Source organism: Triticum urartu, chromosome 3A, assembly GCF_056163025.1.
Source record: "Triticum urartu cultivar PI428250 chromosome 3A, HENAU_Tu73, whole genome shotgun sequence".
NCBI lineage: Eukaryota > Viridiplantae > Streptophyta > Magnoliopsida > Poales > Poaceae > Triticum > Triticum urartu.
In genome coordinates, this window is record NC_141875.1 from 312,408,551 (window position 1) to 312,426,197 (window position 17,647).

General features: G+C 47.2%; 1 protein-coding gene across 1 annotated transcript in view; it reads left to right on the forward strand.

The window, feature by feature from the left end:
* The window catches only part of LOC147979554 (nicotinamide adenine dinucleotide transporter 2, mitochondrial-like), a 41,296-nt gene extending 32,649 nt beyond the window's left edge, over nt 1-8,647 (forward strand). Inside the window, exons 6-9 of the mRNA XM_087547004.1 lie at nt 7,230-7,324; nt 7,403-7,491; nt 7,570-7,664; nt 8,295-8,647. Coding sequence (XP_087403130.1) covers nt 7,230-7,324; nt 7,403-7,491; nt 7,570-7,664; nt 8,295-8,516 — 501 coding nt within the window. The 3' untranslated portion in view covers nt 8,517-8,647. The remainder of the gene's footprint in view (nt 1-7,229; nt 7,325-7,402; nt 7,492-7,569; nt 7,665-8,294) is intronic.
* The last annotated feature ends 9,000 nt before the right edge of the window (nt 8,648-17,647 follow it).

A 17,647-nucleotide genomic window follows, 5' to 3' on the forward strand; every position in this document is an offset into this window, starting at 1 on the left:
TGGTGCTGTAGGCCGCGACGGGCTAGTCTCTCCGCCGTCCAGCACCGGTCCTGGCTAGCCAACCAGTGAAAGAAATGCACACGGCGCGGTGCCCAGCTCTTCCAGGTAAGCTTCCAGGAGGGGCATTTCATGGATCCATGGAAGGTTGCGGCGTAGCATGACCACGTCGTGTAGTTGCCGCTAGCCGTCCATCTCCAGAGCATTCGGTCGGGCCGGTTTGATAGGCTGATCTGCTGCACGGCCTGCCACAGTCTGAGATATTGGCCAATCTCGTGGATCCCTATCACTCCTTGAATGTCGCGAGCCCAAGCATTGCCCGCTAGGCCTGCGGCCACCGTTGTCAACTTGCGTCGCCGTTTGGGAATGCATTGGTAGAGTGCCGGCGCGAGCTCCCGCACGGACTGGCCGTTGAGCCATCGGTCATCCCAGAACAATGCCGTCTGTCCATCGCCAAGCTTGTTTGGGACTAAAGGCTTTGTTGTTGTTGTTGTTTGGATGGCTGTATTGGAGGCCTCCATATTGAATTGGTTTCATTTCCAGTTCAGCCATGAAATTGTAATGGACATGAATACGAATTCGGTTATTTGGGTGTTAACTGAATTGGCTCACATGAAATTGTAATGGACATGAATACGAATTCGGTTATTTGGGTGTTAACTGAATTGGCTCACGGAATCATACTGAGGTTTCAGTACGGAATCATGTTTGGATGGCAAACTATGGAATTGCATAGCAACATATGTATGCATCAAAACAATTTTGTTTACAATGTGTGACTATAATTGGATGATTATATAGGATTTCTTTTACCAAATTTAACAACACAATAGTTCAGATAGCTTCAAGTTAAACATGACATAGTTCCAAATTTGACAAAACAATAGATAGGTTCAGGTTCAACCTTGTGGCGCGCTGGATTGTTTAGCCCTATGACATTCCGATTGAAAATCCCGCGGTTGCAATTATCCATTAACTATATGGCAAACACACTTGGAAGTGTTCTATAAAGGCGAAACATAAGCACGCAGATTTTGACGGAAACATAGTACTGACGAAAGAACAACAACTGAACCTGAAGAACAGAGATACAGAACAGGGCTCGTTCCTGTCGAGCCAAAGCTTCTTGAGATACAGAAGAGGGCTGGTTCCCCGACAACACGCCACGCCATGCGGGCAGCGGCCCTTGGTCCTCCTGGCAGCTGGCCCCTGGTCTTCCGGGCAGACGGCGTGCGCTTCGCAGGAGGTGCGGAGCTGGATAGCCGGAGGAGCCCAACAGTGCATGAACCACATCGATCTCAACATCCAATGGCTCCTTGAATATCGGTGAACCAGTGCATCAGCTCCCCCTTGGAGGTGCCAGAGGGGATGCAGCAACGGGCTTGAGCTCAGATGGGACCTGGCGGCATGGGGCCAGGGCCAGGGCCAGGGAGGACAAGATCGAACTGTGGCGAGGAGAGGAAGGGACGACAACGGAGGAGGAAGGGAAGGGACGGCTTGCCGAAGATACCCGCGTTGTCGTGGTTGATCTAGCTGGGCGCCGCCGTCGACCGCCTCGCTGTGTTCTCTCCTGTCCTCGTTTCCTCCCCTTTTCTCTGTTCGCGGTCGTGGGACGAAACATATCATCCTTAACCGCTATGTTTTGCGGAAGAGCCAATTCAACCAAAATCGGAGCGAGAGGGCTCGTTTCCTCCCATTTTCTCTGTTCATGGTCGTGGGACGAAACATATCATCCTTAACCGCTATGTTTTGCGGAAGAGCCAATTCGACCGAAATCGGAGCGAGAGGGCTCCGAATCGTTGGGATGATAGTTTGCCTGCGAGCTGTAATGCCTGTGTATTCGTTACAGTTTTGGTGTGATATTTCAGAGTACATCGGAACACCTGTATTGAGAGCGGCCCAATACCAAATCCAATTCGACAGCCCAATACAGACATCCAAACACAGCGTTAGTGTAAATGGTGCTTGTATTAATGTTGATCAAGGTGCATAATTGTCTAACAACTAATTCAAGTAAATCCTAGCCCCAGACACAAGATATTTAGCAAGGTTAGTCTCAACCTTGTAAGGGATGATGCTATCCATTGGGGTGTCGCATGTTGGCATCGTCTTCACATGAATCCAGGGGCATATATATGGTGATCCCAAATTTAAGTTGTAAAACCTGATATTTTGTTTTACCAAACCAGAAGAGAACACAACGTACAATACACACACAACTTAGGATGTTGACCAATCTAGCAAAGATCAGCTGTATTACTTGGATGCTTGTTATTGAAACTAAGGAAGTGTTTGGTTAGGGCATTGTTAACACAAATGATAATGTAATTAGGTTACAACGTGTTGTGTCTCTATTGAGACTATTGCTCATTTTGTTTGGTTCTCTTCGGTAATGGTAACAGTCTAACAGCGACAAGGCAAGCAATCAAAGAGGTGAGAAAAGGCACTTTAAGGGGTGCCACTATGTGATTCTCTTGCTCTATTGCTGAGATAACCCAGAGCTGAGAAGGACCATGTGTAGCGAGCCATGCATAGTCGAACTATCTCCAACGACACACATTGCTGGAGGCGAGATTATCAGCGGTGTGGCAATAGTGGCACGGTGCATGTGGGGAGTGGAGTGCTATTGATCAACCTGATCAGGCGATGGCCAATGCCCGAAGCTGCTCGAAAAATGACTATGTGCCCCATTTGGCATCGTTGTGAAAGATATGTCGAGCAAGATGAGAAAAAAAGGGAAACAAGAATGACAGTGCCATGTACCGGGTTACACCAGCGGGCCGGAAGTTGACCCGCCAGGCCGGACATTTGCCCATCAGGCCATGATGCGGCCCATGCCCGCTTTCTAGCTGGCGGGCTCCTCAGGGCATGGCTATTTACTTGGGGATCAAGCGTGGCTATCTCGGAGATCACGGGGTATCTCCACCGGGTCGCAATCAACCTGGGCTCATGTAAACCCTAGGCCTTGTCCCCTATATAAGTGAGGCCTAGGGATAGACATCTAATCTAGTCTCAATACACCTATGCGATCATTGTACTCCAAACCCCAATCAATCTAGCAGGAGTGTAGGGCATTACCTCCACCGTAAGGGCCTGAACTTGGGTAATTGCTTCGTGTGCACTCTCAGCTAAACTTCCATCCCGCGCTTCCATCCTGGACTGGTAGCTCGATGACGCAATGGTTTATCTCACCCTTCTCCGGAACCCCATGGCGGTCGTGTGGATCTGCACGACAACATCAACCTCATGCCAGATCAACCGATGGCCGAGTGGTTCAACACTGTGATCAAGGCAGCAGTGGTGCAGCACGACATGTCAACCCAGATGCGCAACCGACTAGCGATCACCTCCGAGCTGCGCACAAACGTCAATTCTTCGCGCCCAATCGCAACGGACCTGCAGCTCAAACTCGTTAGGCCGCCCGTCACCATTCGATCTGACCCTCATGGTTCAAGACTGACTCGTAAGTCGGCCGATGCATGGGATACCATCCAAGCCCTTCACGCTCGTAGAGCACCACGGTACCGATGGGACCCAGAGGTCCTTAGCCTGGTTCACTCAAGTTGGGCGGCATTCATCAACCTGGCATGCTTTATCAAAGACATCCTCGAGCACCCTTTCACGCCAAAATTCCAGGTGTAGGGCGTCGACAAATATATGGGCGACTCCAAGTCGGACAACTGGCTAGCCGACTACCTCACAGTCGTCAACCAAGCCAGAGGAGATGAACTGAATGCACTTTGCTACGTCCGTAGCCAATTCTATTTATGAGTGTCAGGTTTTCTAGGATGCGTTCATGACAAATTTTGAAGGCACCTACCAAATGTCATGCAGTGCCTATGACCTCACTTATTGCATTCAAGAGCCTTAGGATACGATCCGCTGGTTCATCTCGTGGTTGCTCAAAGAGAAACTCTTTGGACGATGTTTCCAGTGAGCAGGCTATTTAGGCCAAATTCGGGGCCAGGAAGTGTATGTGCGAGCTCATGGAAATCGCCAACGACTTCGCGGCCGAAGAAGAGTCCGTGTGAGCTGGCAGGAAAAATTGGACCTGCCAGGACAAGCCCGAGTCCTCCAAGTCAAGGGGCTACCATGATCGCTCCAGGCAGAACCAGAAGCGCAAGCGCAAGAATGTCGAGTCGGACTCTGACCTTGTCGCCGCAGCCGAGTACAACACCCCGATGTAAAGGAAGCGGCCCTGGAAACAAGCAGTAGCGCATGTGGCAGCTGAAGGGGAAAACCCCAAGAAAAACCTATGATGAGATAATGGATGGCCTTGTAGCTACCACACCTACCTGGGCTACCAGGCGACACACGCAAGCCAACAATGCAACTTCAACGACTAGTTGGTCGCCGAAAAACCCAACAAGCAACGACGACTTCGAGAACAGTGCCCCAAGGGTGGCAGTCATCCCGAGAAGGACTTCCCTCATGATGTAAAGAAGGTGATGGGGTCTTTTGCGGCCTCGAATCCTAGCGGGTCTAAAGGATCACACAGTGCAAGGCAATGTGCTAGTGCCCGACGTCCCCCAATGCCTCGACTGGTCCTACTGTGCGTTTCTGTTTGACCAGTCCAACCTTCCGGACTACATATTCCTCACCTAGGGAGATTCACCTTGGTGCTCGACTTGGTCATGGGGGTTGTCAGCTGTCCAAGGTCCTGATGGAAGACGACATCAACATATTCTACATCTCACGCTGGAAAAGATGGGCATATCTCACGCCTGCAGCCGACCTCCAGCTATTTCCACGACATCGTGCCGGGGAAGTGTGCCCAGCCATTGGGATGGATCTCCTTGGAGGTTGTTTTTGTCACTCTCAAACTTCCGGCCATGACACTATCTTTCGAGGTCATCCCTTTCAGGAGCGCCTATCATGCCCTCCTCGGCCGACCAACACATGCGAAATTCATGGCAATCTTGCCTATCATGCCCTCCTCGGCCGACCAACGCACACGAAATTCATGGCAATCCCATGTTACGTGTACTTAAAGCTGAAGGTGCCGGGCCCCAGCCGGGTAATTATGGTCAGCGGCAACTTCAAGTGCGCACATGATTGCATGGTGGCAATGTCGACCTAGCTGAAGCTGAGGTCGCCAAAATCCAGAAGACAGCGGATCCAGAGGCCCTCTCGTTGAGCAAGAAGGTCAAGTGACCTCTGCTTTCCAGCTCGGCCAGGACACCCAGAAGGTCAAGCTGACCGTTGAGATCAACGCTGACCTGAGCAACACATAGGTAAGTGCTCTCATCAATTTTCTCCGTGAGAACCGAGATATCTTCGCATGGCAGCCTGCTGACATGCCTAGTGTATCGGCAAAAAATGTGAAGCACTCATTGCACGTCTTGAAGAGCGCCCGACCCGTGAAGCAAGCCCTGCGTTGATTCGCACCAGAAAGGTGTAAAGCTATTGGAGAAGAGCTAGCCTGGCTCTTGGCTGCCGGTTTCATTCGAGAAGTTTCCCACTTGGACTGGCTGGCAAACCCAGTCCTCGTCTGGAAGAAAAACTACACGTGGCGCATGTGCGTCTGACTACACCGACCCCAACAAGGCATGCCACAAGGATCCATTTCTGCTCCCTTGCATCGACCAGGTGATCGATTCCATTGTGGGGTGTGAGCGCCTATGCTTTCGGGATACCTACTCGGGATATCACTAGATCCGGATGAAAGAATCTGACCAGGAGAGGACCTCCTTCATCATGCCTTTTGGGCCCTTCTGCTACATCATGATGCCTTTCAGACTCAAGAATGCTGGCGCAACATACCAGTGCACCATGCAGAAGTGCCTCGGCGAGTAGATCAACGTCAACGTCGAGGCCTATGTCGACGACGTGGTGGTCAAGTCAAGGTTTGGAGGACAGACACCTGGCCGACCTCGCGAAGACGTTTGCCTGTGAAGACGTTTGCTAAACTGCGCCGATTCCGGATGAAGCTAACCCCGGACAAATGCCTGTTCGAGGTTCCTTCGGGCAAGCTTCTCGGCTTCATCGTCTCCCAGTGCGACGTCGAGCCCAAACCCTGACCAAATGGCGGCGATCTCCAAGCTGGGCAAACCCAAGAAGCCGAGGGACATCCAGAAGTTGGCAGGTTGCAACCCTAAGCCGCTTCATTTCCCAGCTTGGCGAAAAGGCCTTGCTGCTGTACGGTCTCCTTCAGAATTCAGAGTAATTCGTCAGGATAGATGAGGCCCAGTCGGCACTGGACAACCTCAAGCAGCTGCTGTGAACTCAAGCAGCTGCTGTGAAGCAACCAATTTTGGCCGCTCCAAGAACTGACGAATCCATGCTTTTATATATCTGTGCTATTACATAGATTGTAAGCGTGGTGGTCGTGATTTAATGCGAGGAGGAAGGCCGAGCTTAGAAGGTCCAACACCTGACGTATTACGTCAGTGAGGTGTTGTCCCCATCGAAGTCTCGTTACACCCACTATGAAAAGATCACCTATGGGGTGTTCATGGTGGCTCGGAAGCTGCTACACTACCTCCAGGCTCACCTGATCACTATGGTCAGCCACACACCCCTGGCCGACATCATCAACAATAGAAATGCCATGGGCCTGGTCGCCAATTGGCGCATCGAGCTCTTTCCCTTCAAGATCACTTACCAGTCTTGCAAGGTGATAAAGTCACAGGCCCTGTCCGACTTCCTAGTTCAGTGGACCAAGTCCCAGAATCTTCCCATGTAGGTCGACCTTGAGCACTGGTTTCTTGACGGATCCTGAGGTCTGGGCGTGGTCTGGAGACTTTTTTTTGTTGCCAATTTTTAGCCCAAAAGGTCCTGAATATGCATTTTCCTTATAATTATTTATCTGTTTGGCAAAACGTTTTGAAATTTTCCCTGATTGAATATCATGGGAACCAGTCAATGGTCAAAACTGGCTGGGATGACTAGGCAGTCAATGGTCAAAACCAGTCAAAACTGTGTGAAACCGGTTTAGGGTTGTTTTTTGAACGGTTTTGAAAGTTTGAGGTTGTAAAGTAGACGGTTTTGAAGTTCGGGGTTGTATCTTTAGACTTTGATGACAATTCAGGGTTGTAACATGGACTTCTCTCCGATTTAATTGAATGTTTATCGTTAACAACTTAAACTAAGTCACAATATCTTTGGACCTGATCATTTATAAGGAGTCATACATGAATTTTCGTTGTTGCTTAATTTTGGGGCACAATCTTGCATTTGTGTGGCACATTGAATGATATTCAACAACTATATTACTCTGTTTTCTCCTGAAGACACAAGGGATGAGGCCTGGCGTGGTGCCTTACACGAGCGTCTTATCTGCGTTACGTAGGATTGCAGCAGAAGAAGGTCTCCGTGGATTGTACAGGTTGGCTGCATTTTGACTATAAAGCTCAATCGTTTTTACTTTTTGTTGTGTCCTTGATTGTTTCTTCCACAACAACAGTGGTCTTCTTCCTTCTTTAGCTGGGGTTACTCATGTAGCCATCCAGTTCCCAGTATACGAGAAGGCGAAGCTGTACCTTGCCAAAAGAGGTAATGAGATATCTTCTACAATGAAAAGTGAGACGAATCTGGGCAAGAGATTGACTGAAAAGTGTATGTGTTTTCCAGACAATACTACAGTTGACAAGCTTGGCCCTGGTCAAGTAGCAATTTGTTCTTCAGGATCCAAAATAGCAGCCTCGCTGATAACATACCCTCATGAGGTATGTTTATCGATCCTCCCTATTCGATAGTATACTTTCATCATCCAAATGCTATATCATTTGCTGCATACATGCTTCTCCTTCTATGGTAGTACAAGTGCAGTGTTGTTTGTAACGTCTGCCAGATCTGTTTGTGTCCCCATTATGGAATAGCAAATCATGGAGTGCAACAATTCACAAAGTCTTTTTACTTCTCACTGGGATAACTGAATGGAGCAGTTGTTACTGCCTACTACAAATGAGGAGTCTATTTTCAAATGAAATACATAAGCTTATGAAATGAGAGGCTAAAGAAATATTTCATCCATTACAAAATGTAAGCCGTATTTTTGGCCAGACGAGGATTTGACCAATAATTAGTCCATTAATATATAATATGTGGTTTGCGTCTACAAAGTCACAATCAGGATTCTTTGGACAGCATATCTAGTGACACCAATAACATGCCTTGATGAAACAAAATAGACCCTGACATGGATGGAGTATGATATATCTGATCTCCTTTAGGAGTTAAATTAGAGAAAGAAACAGAGAGATGTTTTTAATTTAACAAGGAATAATCACCTTCTGTTGGCACATCAAAAGGCCCTTTGCTATTATTTTAATTTTCAGTCATTGTTTTACACGCAGGTTGTACGATCTAAGTTGCAAGAACAAGGCCGTGTTCCCCATGGTGCTATACGGTATATAGGTGTAACGGACTGTATAAAGCAAGTGTTACAGAAGGAGGGGATTGCTGGATTCTACCGAGGTTGTGCTACAAATTTGTTGCGAACAACGCCGAACGCTGTCATTACTTTTACTAGTTATGAGATGATCAATCGACTCATGCACCAACTCCTGTCCTCCTAATTGAAAGATGGAAACCAACAAATCTTCAATGTGCTTGCAATGCTGAATCGTAAGTTCTGGCTGTAATGGTTCGTTATCGTGGTTGCATTGCCATTTGTCCATTATTGAAGAAAAGATAGCTGTTGACGACAGATTTTGGTAAAAGTAGACGGATCCAGAGGTTTGTATTTTGCCGTGAGGGAGAAACCCTGTTGTTTTAAATTCATTCTGCATAGTTGTTAGGAGCAAATCGTTGTCTACAGAAAGTTGGCATGCTTTTCTCCTTTTGCGCATCAAGAACGATGGCATGCTAATTGTCCATTCACGTTGATTTAAGCTTTTAGAAGAATATTTGGCCAGCTATTGTAGCTGATCATATGTTATCACTTTTTCCTTTGGAAGTGTCACACCCTTTGTTTCAACAATGACGATTATACTCCTATATAAAGGATGCTGGTGCTGCGGTGGCAAGGCGACATGCCTCGGCGGTCTATGACAGGTGGATCGTGGGCAGGCGTGGTGCCACCATCATGGAGCAGATTCGGTTGTGCTTGTGAGGAGCCCCCCTTGCGCCCTCTTGCTCGTGATGGCGTGATTGGACCTGCCTGTTGGCTGGCTTGTACGCCCCGTGTCGGCTGCCCGGTTGCGACAGGCGGGGCGTGCGTTCCGCCCGCGACACCAGTTCACGCATGGAGGCTGGCTGTCAGCATCGTTCTAGACGGGCATGCGTGGCCGACTCGGCATGGGACAGACGGCTGTTTGGAGAGGGCCAACTGGCAGTGCTTGGTACGCCAGTCGGTTTTATTTGCGTGCTTGCCAGTTGGTTTTATGTTTTTTTAGATTAGCTACTAGTTGGTTTAATGTGCGTGCTTGTCTGGACGGCCGGCGTTCGTCGCCCCTGCTGGGTTGGGCCAAATTTAGTGTTTTGACCTGTTAAGCTGGATTTGACCATGGTTCGAAAAACATTCAGGATCTGGTCTCTATCCTTACTGTTGGGGTAGATGACGGTTGGGTATAACTGTCTGCCGCCGAGGCCCTTAGCGGTAGGCCACTTATCCACGTCAGCTTAAGTAAAGGACTTGTCACCCGTGCCGTCAACCCTACCGCCGAGGCCCTTAGCGGTAGGCTGTTATACCCTATCGCCAGCGAGCCTGACGGTAGGTTTTGAACAGTTATAAGCCGGCTGGCGAGGTCTACCCACCAAGCCAGCCCTTACCCCCAGGGTCTCTGGCGGTAGGGTTGCATACCCTATCGTAAAATATAACCCACTCTCAGGAACAACATAGATTTCCCCTCTTCGACAGCTACCGCCGAGGTAGTTGGTAGTAGGATCGCAAAATAAACCTCAATTTCATGACTAGAACCGTCTGGAGCTCGGTGTGTGGGGAGGGGGGGGGGGGGTTGGTGTTTGAAGCCTACTGGTAGATACATTGGTGGTTGGGTACTTCACCCTATCGCAACTTTCTCTCGCGGTAGGTACACTGTAACCACGTCAGCAACAACCAACGGTTGTCCGCCTTTGCCGTTAATCCTACCGCAAGGGGCCTCGGCGGTAGGCAGTTATACCCTACCGCCATCGACCCCGACGATAGGAAAAGGGTTAGATCCCCTTTTTTTTAAAACAAGGTCATATCCGGCTTAACTTTCTAAAAAGGGTCAAAACACTAAATTTGGCCGCTAGGTTGCCTCGTACGCATGCGACGCGTAAGCTTGTGCACACGACACGGGGTGTGAGCGTTGCATGGCCGACCTAGCATCGACTGCGACTTATAGCAAGCATGATGAATATAAGGACGATGACAGTGGACAATAATTGTCTTACATATTTAGAAACATAATTAAAAAAAGCCACGTGTAGCAACGCCCAAAATACACAAGGGTAAAAGAAGAAGGAAGACAACAATCTGGCTCGCTGATCTCTACTTTCTTGATGCGTTGCTGCAGGCCGCGGGAACTAGTCTTCGCGGCGAGCGGTGACGAGCTCTTTCTTGTCCTCAAGATGTTGCTTGAGAGCATCCATGTATTCCTCCACCAGCCTTCTGCGCTCGATGCACAACTTTTTATTCTTGTCCATAAGTTTCTCGACGATGACGCCGGCCCTCTTCAACAAGGCAGTGGTCTGCTCCTGCTGCTCCGCACTTCCGACGATCTTCTCCCTCAGTAGGTCATGCTTGGCCCGGAGCTTTGCATTGCTCTCATTTAGTTGCCGGATGACGTCGGTAGACTGTTCAAACGAGGCTTGCAGGTCACCCTGCAACCTCGCCCACCTGTAGATATGATCCATCTGCTTATGGACGAGGGCATGCGTGTGCCTGTAAGAGTCCTCGCCTGCCCGCGAGGCATTTTCCCAGGCCGCCGCGACAAGGGAGGACATCTCTGCTGCATTCGCGGTGGGGCGGGACATCTCTTCTGCTTCCGCGGCGCGGCCGGACCAGACTGCTGCATCAACGGCGTGGCGGGTCCTCCATGCTGCTTCGGCGGCGCGGCGGGACCTCTCTGCTGCTACGGCCGTGCGGCGGGACATGTTGGCTGCTGTCGCGGCGAGGCGGGACATCTCTCGTCCTCCCGCTTCCAGGCTCACCTCTCCCTGGTGGCAATCTCTCGACCCAGAACTCACGCTGGCCATGGGGGATGCAAGGGAACGATGATGAATGACTTGTTTGTTTTTGACTCTTTTTGGATGAGGAGTTGAGGAGGAATGTGCAGCCATCCTGGAGTAGTACTATTTATTACCGCGTAGTAATACGCTCCTAAGTGGGAAACCGTTTAGGTTTTGATCAGTGTGAACAGGTTTGCAATTTGGAATATGACGGGATGCATGCTCAAAATTTACTGATGGTTATAAGTGCGGCACTATTCCCGAAAGGTGTAACATGGGCACGTACGCCTTCTCGGCCGCGTACATGGCGTTTGCACCTAGGGTGCACCGCAATAGGCAATGTCAGCACACGTCTTTTAATTAGAATTGGTGTGCCCATCTAGCGCACACACGTTGATCTATCTAACTTTTTCAGTTTGTTGTGGCTAATCGCAAACAGTTCATCCATGTGAAGTGTATGCCATCAATCGCAGACACTTTGATCTGGCTTACCCGTTTCTGTTCTGTTGCCTAATCGCAAACAGTTAATCCTTCTGAAGCGTATGCCCTCAATCACACACACCTTGATCTGGCTGACCATTTCTTTTGTGTTGCCTAATCACAAATAGTTCATCCGAGTGAACCGTATGCTGTATATCGCACACACCTTCATCTGGCTGCCCGTTTCTTTTATGTTGCCTAATCACAAACAGTTCATCCGAGTGAACCGTATGCTCCATATCACACACGCCTTCATCAGGCTGCCCGTTTCTTTTGTTCCGCCTCATCACAAACAGTTCATTGAACTGAACCGTATGCCCTGGATCGCACACGCAACTAAAATCTGAATTGTGTTTGATGCATCCTCCATGGCAAATGTTTTCACCTTTTTAACGGTTTTCATACATCACCGTTTGCGATTATGGCATCACACACAGTTTCTCGAAGGGTCTCTGATCGTAGTGTCGCATTAGCAGCATCCTGCAGTAGTGTTGTTTGAAGGAATAATTGAGGTGTGCCCGTTCCGTGACCATATTTAGGGGTCCAACTTACCATGTTCCGGCAGTAGTAAATATACTAGTCCCTGCATACTCCCTTTGTTTTTATTTACTCCGCATTTTAGCTTTGCTCGAAGTCAAACTTTGTAAACTTTGACAAATTTTATAGACAGAAATAATAACATATACAATAACAAATCAATACCATTAGATTCATTATTGAATATACTTTCACATCATATATATTTGCTATTGTAAATGTTCATATTTTTCTATAAATCTGGTCATATTTAATGAAGTTTGACTTCAGTCAAACCTAATATGCAGAGTAAATAAAAACGGAGGGAGTATCTTACTCCATGACCAAAACGAAAGGGAAAATGAGACATCTTATTGTTTACTTGAGCCGTTCAAGTATAATCATGTGGCGTTGCTTATTTCTCATTCCTCTCCAACCCTCTTCTCTATAGATCATGTTGCCCTCCGGTCGAGTCCATCCTCCCGTATGCCTCATTAGAACATTCCGCCGAGTATCATTCACATGGCATAGACCATGCTTGTATTTCCAATGTTGTAATTTGTCTGACATGCATACAGACAAACGGTTCGTTTAAAGTTTCACTTTACCTCCACTACGTGTCGCTTCCTGTCTTAGTTTTGACATTCCATTTGGTTCATGCCCTGACACATCTTGATGAGATGGATTGATGTTGAGAGATCAATTGCGTGTCGTGCAAGGAGAGAAAGTTTGGTCTGTTTCTATGATAGAAATGACCCGTGGGTGGGGGGGGGGGGTCTGTGGGGATCGGAGCGAGTATATTCTACATTCATAAGCAAAACGAATGTACTGTACCCACCCTAGTCCTCTTTCAATCGATCTCCCGACCCTGAGATGAAACCGAGAGAGAACGAGTGGGTGCATGTGTGATATCTAAGCCAGATTCAAAATTTTGAACCGGTGATCATAGCATCAGCAAATCATATACAAAGGGTATTCAATGTTTGTTTTGCTTTTGAACATACAATATACTCCCTCCGATCATTTCTAGTTTACATATAAGTTTTATGTGTAGTCAAAGTATCTCTACTTTGATCAAACTTACAGAAAAAGTATCAACATTCAACAAGGCCCAATCAATATTGTTAGATTCGTACATACTCCTAGATTTGTATTCAAACACAGATGGTTTCCAATTTGTTTTCAAACACGTGAATGTGCTTGTTCTCGCGCATGCTCTTCCTACTAGGATTTCGCCATGTATAGCCAGTCCAATAGTAACTTTTTTAAGCTCCCTGCCCAATAGTACTAGTGGTGTACTGACAACTCTATAGTAGAGTATGCAGTGCTCATAGTACTAATACTCCCTCCTTCCATGATGAGGACATCAATACCATTGTTACACCCACAGCCCCTATTGTTACATATACTGGACCAATTACTAGAGCTCGCGCACGCCAATTAAATTACCAGGTACTTTCGTTTCTTGGTAATGATTCTAATGTTCATGAGATTATGATGCTGCCTAAATTGGATACATTTGTTTTGCTTACAAATGAAGGGCCTAGCTTGGAGAAGGATGAACATTGGAGCAAGAACACGCATGGAGTTGATGGCATGCGCAAGGGGATCAAGAACGGAGTTACAAGTGATGATTTCAGGACATTGAAGCCGCCATAAGGAGTGCATGAAGCCTTGGACGAAATATACAAGATGCCACTTCATAATATTCGTCCATAGGCTATTCTAGGTGCTGCGTCACCTTATTAATGGGCCAGGCCCATGTAATTTCGAAATACTTAAGTATAGGCTATTTTTAGAGTCCGTATGTGTGGGGAAACAAGAGTTAGGGTTGGTTTCGGACCCCACCCTCAAGGGCCACGAAATTCCCCCCTCTTCCTCCATATATACAGCCCTTAGGGCGTCGTTTAGACTTTGGGGTTTTGTTTAGATTAAAAGTTCGCCATAGCTGCAACTTCGCGTACTTCGTTTGTGTCCAACGACCAGACCAAGACGTCACAGAACCCCACCTTGATCAATAAAGCTTTCATCTTATATTCGCAATATCCCGATTGCAATCTCAGTTTCTTACTTGTTCTTCGTTTGCTCGCAGGAAACAGACCCTCGTGGTCAGGTTGATCGTGCTCCGGCGTGGTCAATAACCCTTGGAAGTTGGTTTAGCGATTGCTAAGGCGCGACGTCTCGCACGTTCGTAGTCGGATCGTCAAGGTCGACTCCCACAGAAAACGATAGCCACCATCTCATCGAAACATCGGGACACCTTAGCCTCTATCAAGTGGTATCAGATTTCCAGGTTGCTCGGTGAGATTTTTTACAGTTTTTCGTAGATTAGATCGAGTCTGTTCTTCATACCTACAGTCCACGAAAAAAAAGCCACACAAAAAAATTAGGGTTAGTTCATCATATCCGAACCAATCTGAGCCTTTGCATAATCTTTTTAGGGTTTTTGCTTTGTTGAATTTGCGGTTGCATCGTCGTGTCAAGTTGCTGGTCTTAGAGTCTAGTCTTTTAGAGTTTCGAGTTCTGGTCATAAGTTGTCACGCCGCCGCCGCACCATCATTATCGCCCATCTACCACTTTTGCTTATCCGCCACCGCTCTGAATCCATATCCATATACCACTACCAATCCGTATCCATATACCACCACCAATCTCTATCCATATACCACCACCGCTACCATATACCACCACCGCTGCCATATACCCCAACCATATATCCACCACCAATCCGAGTTCTTCTCATATTAGGTTTGTTCTTGAGATCAATCTAAATTCCGAGTCGTGTTTCCTTGCCTGCGTAGGTCTCGGAAAAAAAGAGAGTCTGGAGACCCCCGGGCAGTTTTTAGGCCAAAATTTTCACGGGATTTTTTTTCCCTATCCTATTTTTAGGCTTTTCTGAGTCTTTTGAGCCACGTGCCATCATAGTGATTTTTTGTCGCACTTTTTCGTCGTCGCTGCCCTGATTTCCGAAAAAAAAGTGAAATTTTTTTTCATGCCCATCCTATCAGTTTGACGAGGGAAGAGTTTTGAGACACTCGCCATTATAGTGATTTTTCGCAAAAAAAAGAGGAGCGCAAAAAAAAGGAGCGCAAAAAAAGAGAGCGAAAAAACAAGTTCCAGAGTGTGCTTTTCCCTTATTTACGTGCAGCGCCGTGATTTTGTTAGTGTTCTAGGCTCGCGTCTCTAGCACGGTCTAGCCTAGGACCAGCACAGTACCGTCGTTGAGCGTTTATTCAACTTTGCATCTCTGAATTGATTATTGCTGACCCTTTTTGCTACCATACTATAAGCCTTCCCAGCTCCACATACATCTACGTCGTGCGTTTGACTCTCCCTGGCAATCGGTCTATCCAAGCTTTTGAGAGTTTTTGACTACAACGGTTGCCGATCACCGCCTGCTGCTGGGTAAGAACTGGTAAGAATTTGAGATTTGCTTGACGGATTTGTGACACCCGCCACCACCACCACTTGTTAGTAGTCTGTAGGATCATATTCTTGTGTGTTTCTATTGCTGCTAACCATGCCAGGATCACAAGCCGACGAGACTGACTGGGAGAACTTGACGAACAAGGAGCTTCATGATACGTTTCAGCAAATGATGAATGGACAGGTGCAAGATGTGATAAACAAATTTGAAGAGGCCATGGAGAAGATAGATGGCATGGAGAAGACGTTTGAAACAAAGCTCGATAACAAGTTTGCTGAATTGCTTTCGCGTTTTCCACCACCACCACCGGCTGCTCCTGCCGCACCTCTGCAACAACAGCAACAACACCGACTACCTCCACATCGGGAAACAGCCCTCCGCCGAGCGAGCCGTGTCCCTCTTCAGTCGGGCCAAACTGCTGGTGCTGTTGTGGATACTTCTGTGGCTCCTACTGCTGATGTGGAGGAGGATGCTTATGTGGGAGATTATGAGGATGAGGTTGATCAAAATCAGAACTACGTGCCACCAATAGCACAGCAACCACCAGGTCGTCCACATGCAAATAATGGCAATGGTAGGGCTCACCCTCAGGTACGAGATCATGACCATCTCCCTAAACTAAAATTGAATATTCCACCATTTGAGGGTAGATATGTTCCTGATATATATCTTACTTGGGAGTTAGAAACTGAACAACGATTTACATGTTTACAATATCCCGAGGAGAGACGTGTTCCTGCTGCTGTTTGTGCTTTCACTAGTTTTTCATGTGTTTGGTGGTCTGAGCATTGTAGATTATATCCTATTCCGGCTACTTGGGGCTGCTTTGAAAACTGCTATGCGTACTCGTTGGGTTCCACCATATTATCAACGTGAATTACTTCAAACATTGCAGCGCTTAAGACAAGGAAAAAATTCTGTAGAAGAATATTATCAGGAATTACAAACTGGCATGATTAGATGTGGTATTGTTGAGGAGAATGAAGCTATGCTTGCACGTTTTATGGGTGGATTAAATAGAGAGATTCAGACGATTCTAGAGTATAAGGAGTATACTAATATCACTCGTTTATTCCATCTTGCTTGTAAAGCTGAACGTGAAGTGCAGGATCGACAGGCATTGGCGCGGACTAACTTTTCTGCAGGTCGACCTTCATCATGGACACCACGTGCATCATCTACTTCCACACGTTCTGCTACACCGGCGCCTCCGTCGGCTACCACCTCCAACCGTGATACAATAAAGCAGGCACAATCACCACTATCTGCCAAGAGCACACCTTCTGGGCCTGCAAAGAGCTCTTCTTCATCCATGGCATCAACAGGGCAAACACATGATATTATTTGTCGACGTTGCAAGGGTGGAGGTCATTATGTGAGAGAATGGCCATCTAAGCGTGTGATGATTGTTACTGAGGATGGTGGGTATGAGTCCGCTAGTGACTATGATGAGGAGACTTTGGCTCTTATTACACGTGACGAACACGGTGGAGACGATTCTGATCATGAGACGCAATACATGGCTCCTGAAGATGCTGACAGGTATGAAAGTTTAGTTGCTCAACGTGTTTTGAGTGTGCAGGTTACACAAGCTGAGCAAAATCAGAGGCATAATTTGTTCCATACAAAGGGAGTTGTGAAGGAACGTTCTGTTCGCGTGATCATAGATGGAGGGAGCTGCAATAACTTGGCTAGCATGGAGATGGTGGAGAAGCTATCTCTCACCACAAGACCACATCCACATCCTTACTACATCCAATGGTTCAACAACAGCGGCAAGGTTAAGGTAACACGTACTGTTCGTGTGCATTTTAGTATCTCTACATATGCTGATTATGTTGATTGTGGTGTGGTACCTATGCAAGCATGTTCCTTATTACTTGGTAGACCATGGCAATTTGATAAAAATTCTGTACACCATGGTAGAAACAATCAATATACTCTTGTTCATAACGATAAAAATATTACTTTGCTTCCTATGACTCCTGATTCCATTTTGAAAGATGATATTAATAGAGCTAATAAAGCAAAACAGGAGACAAATAAGAGTGAAAATCAGATTGTGGCAAAAGAATTTGAGCACCAAATGAAGCCTAATAATAAACCATCTACTGTTGTTTCTGAAATTAA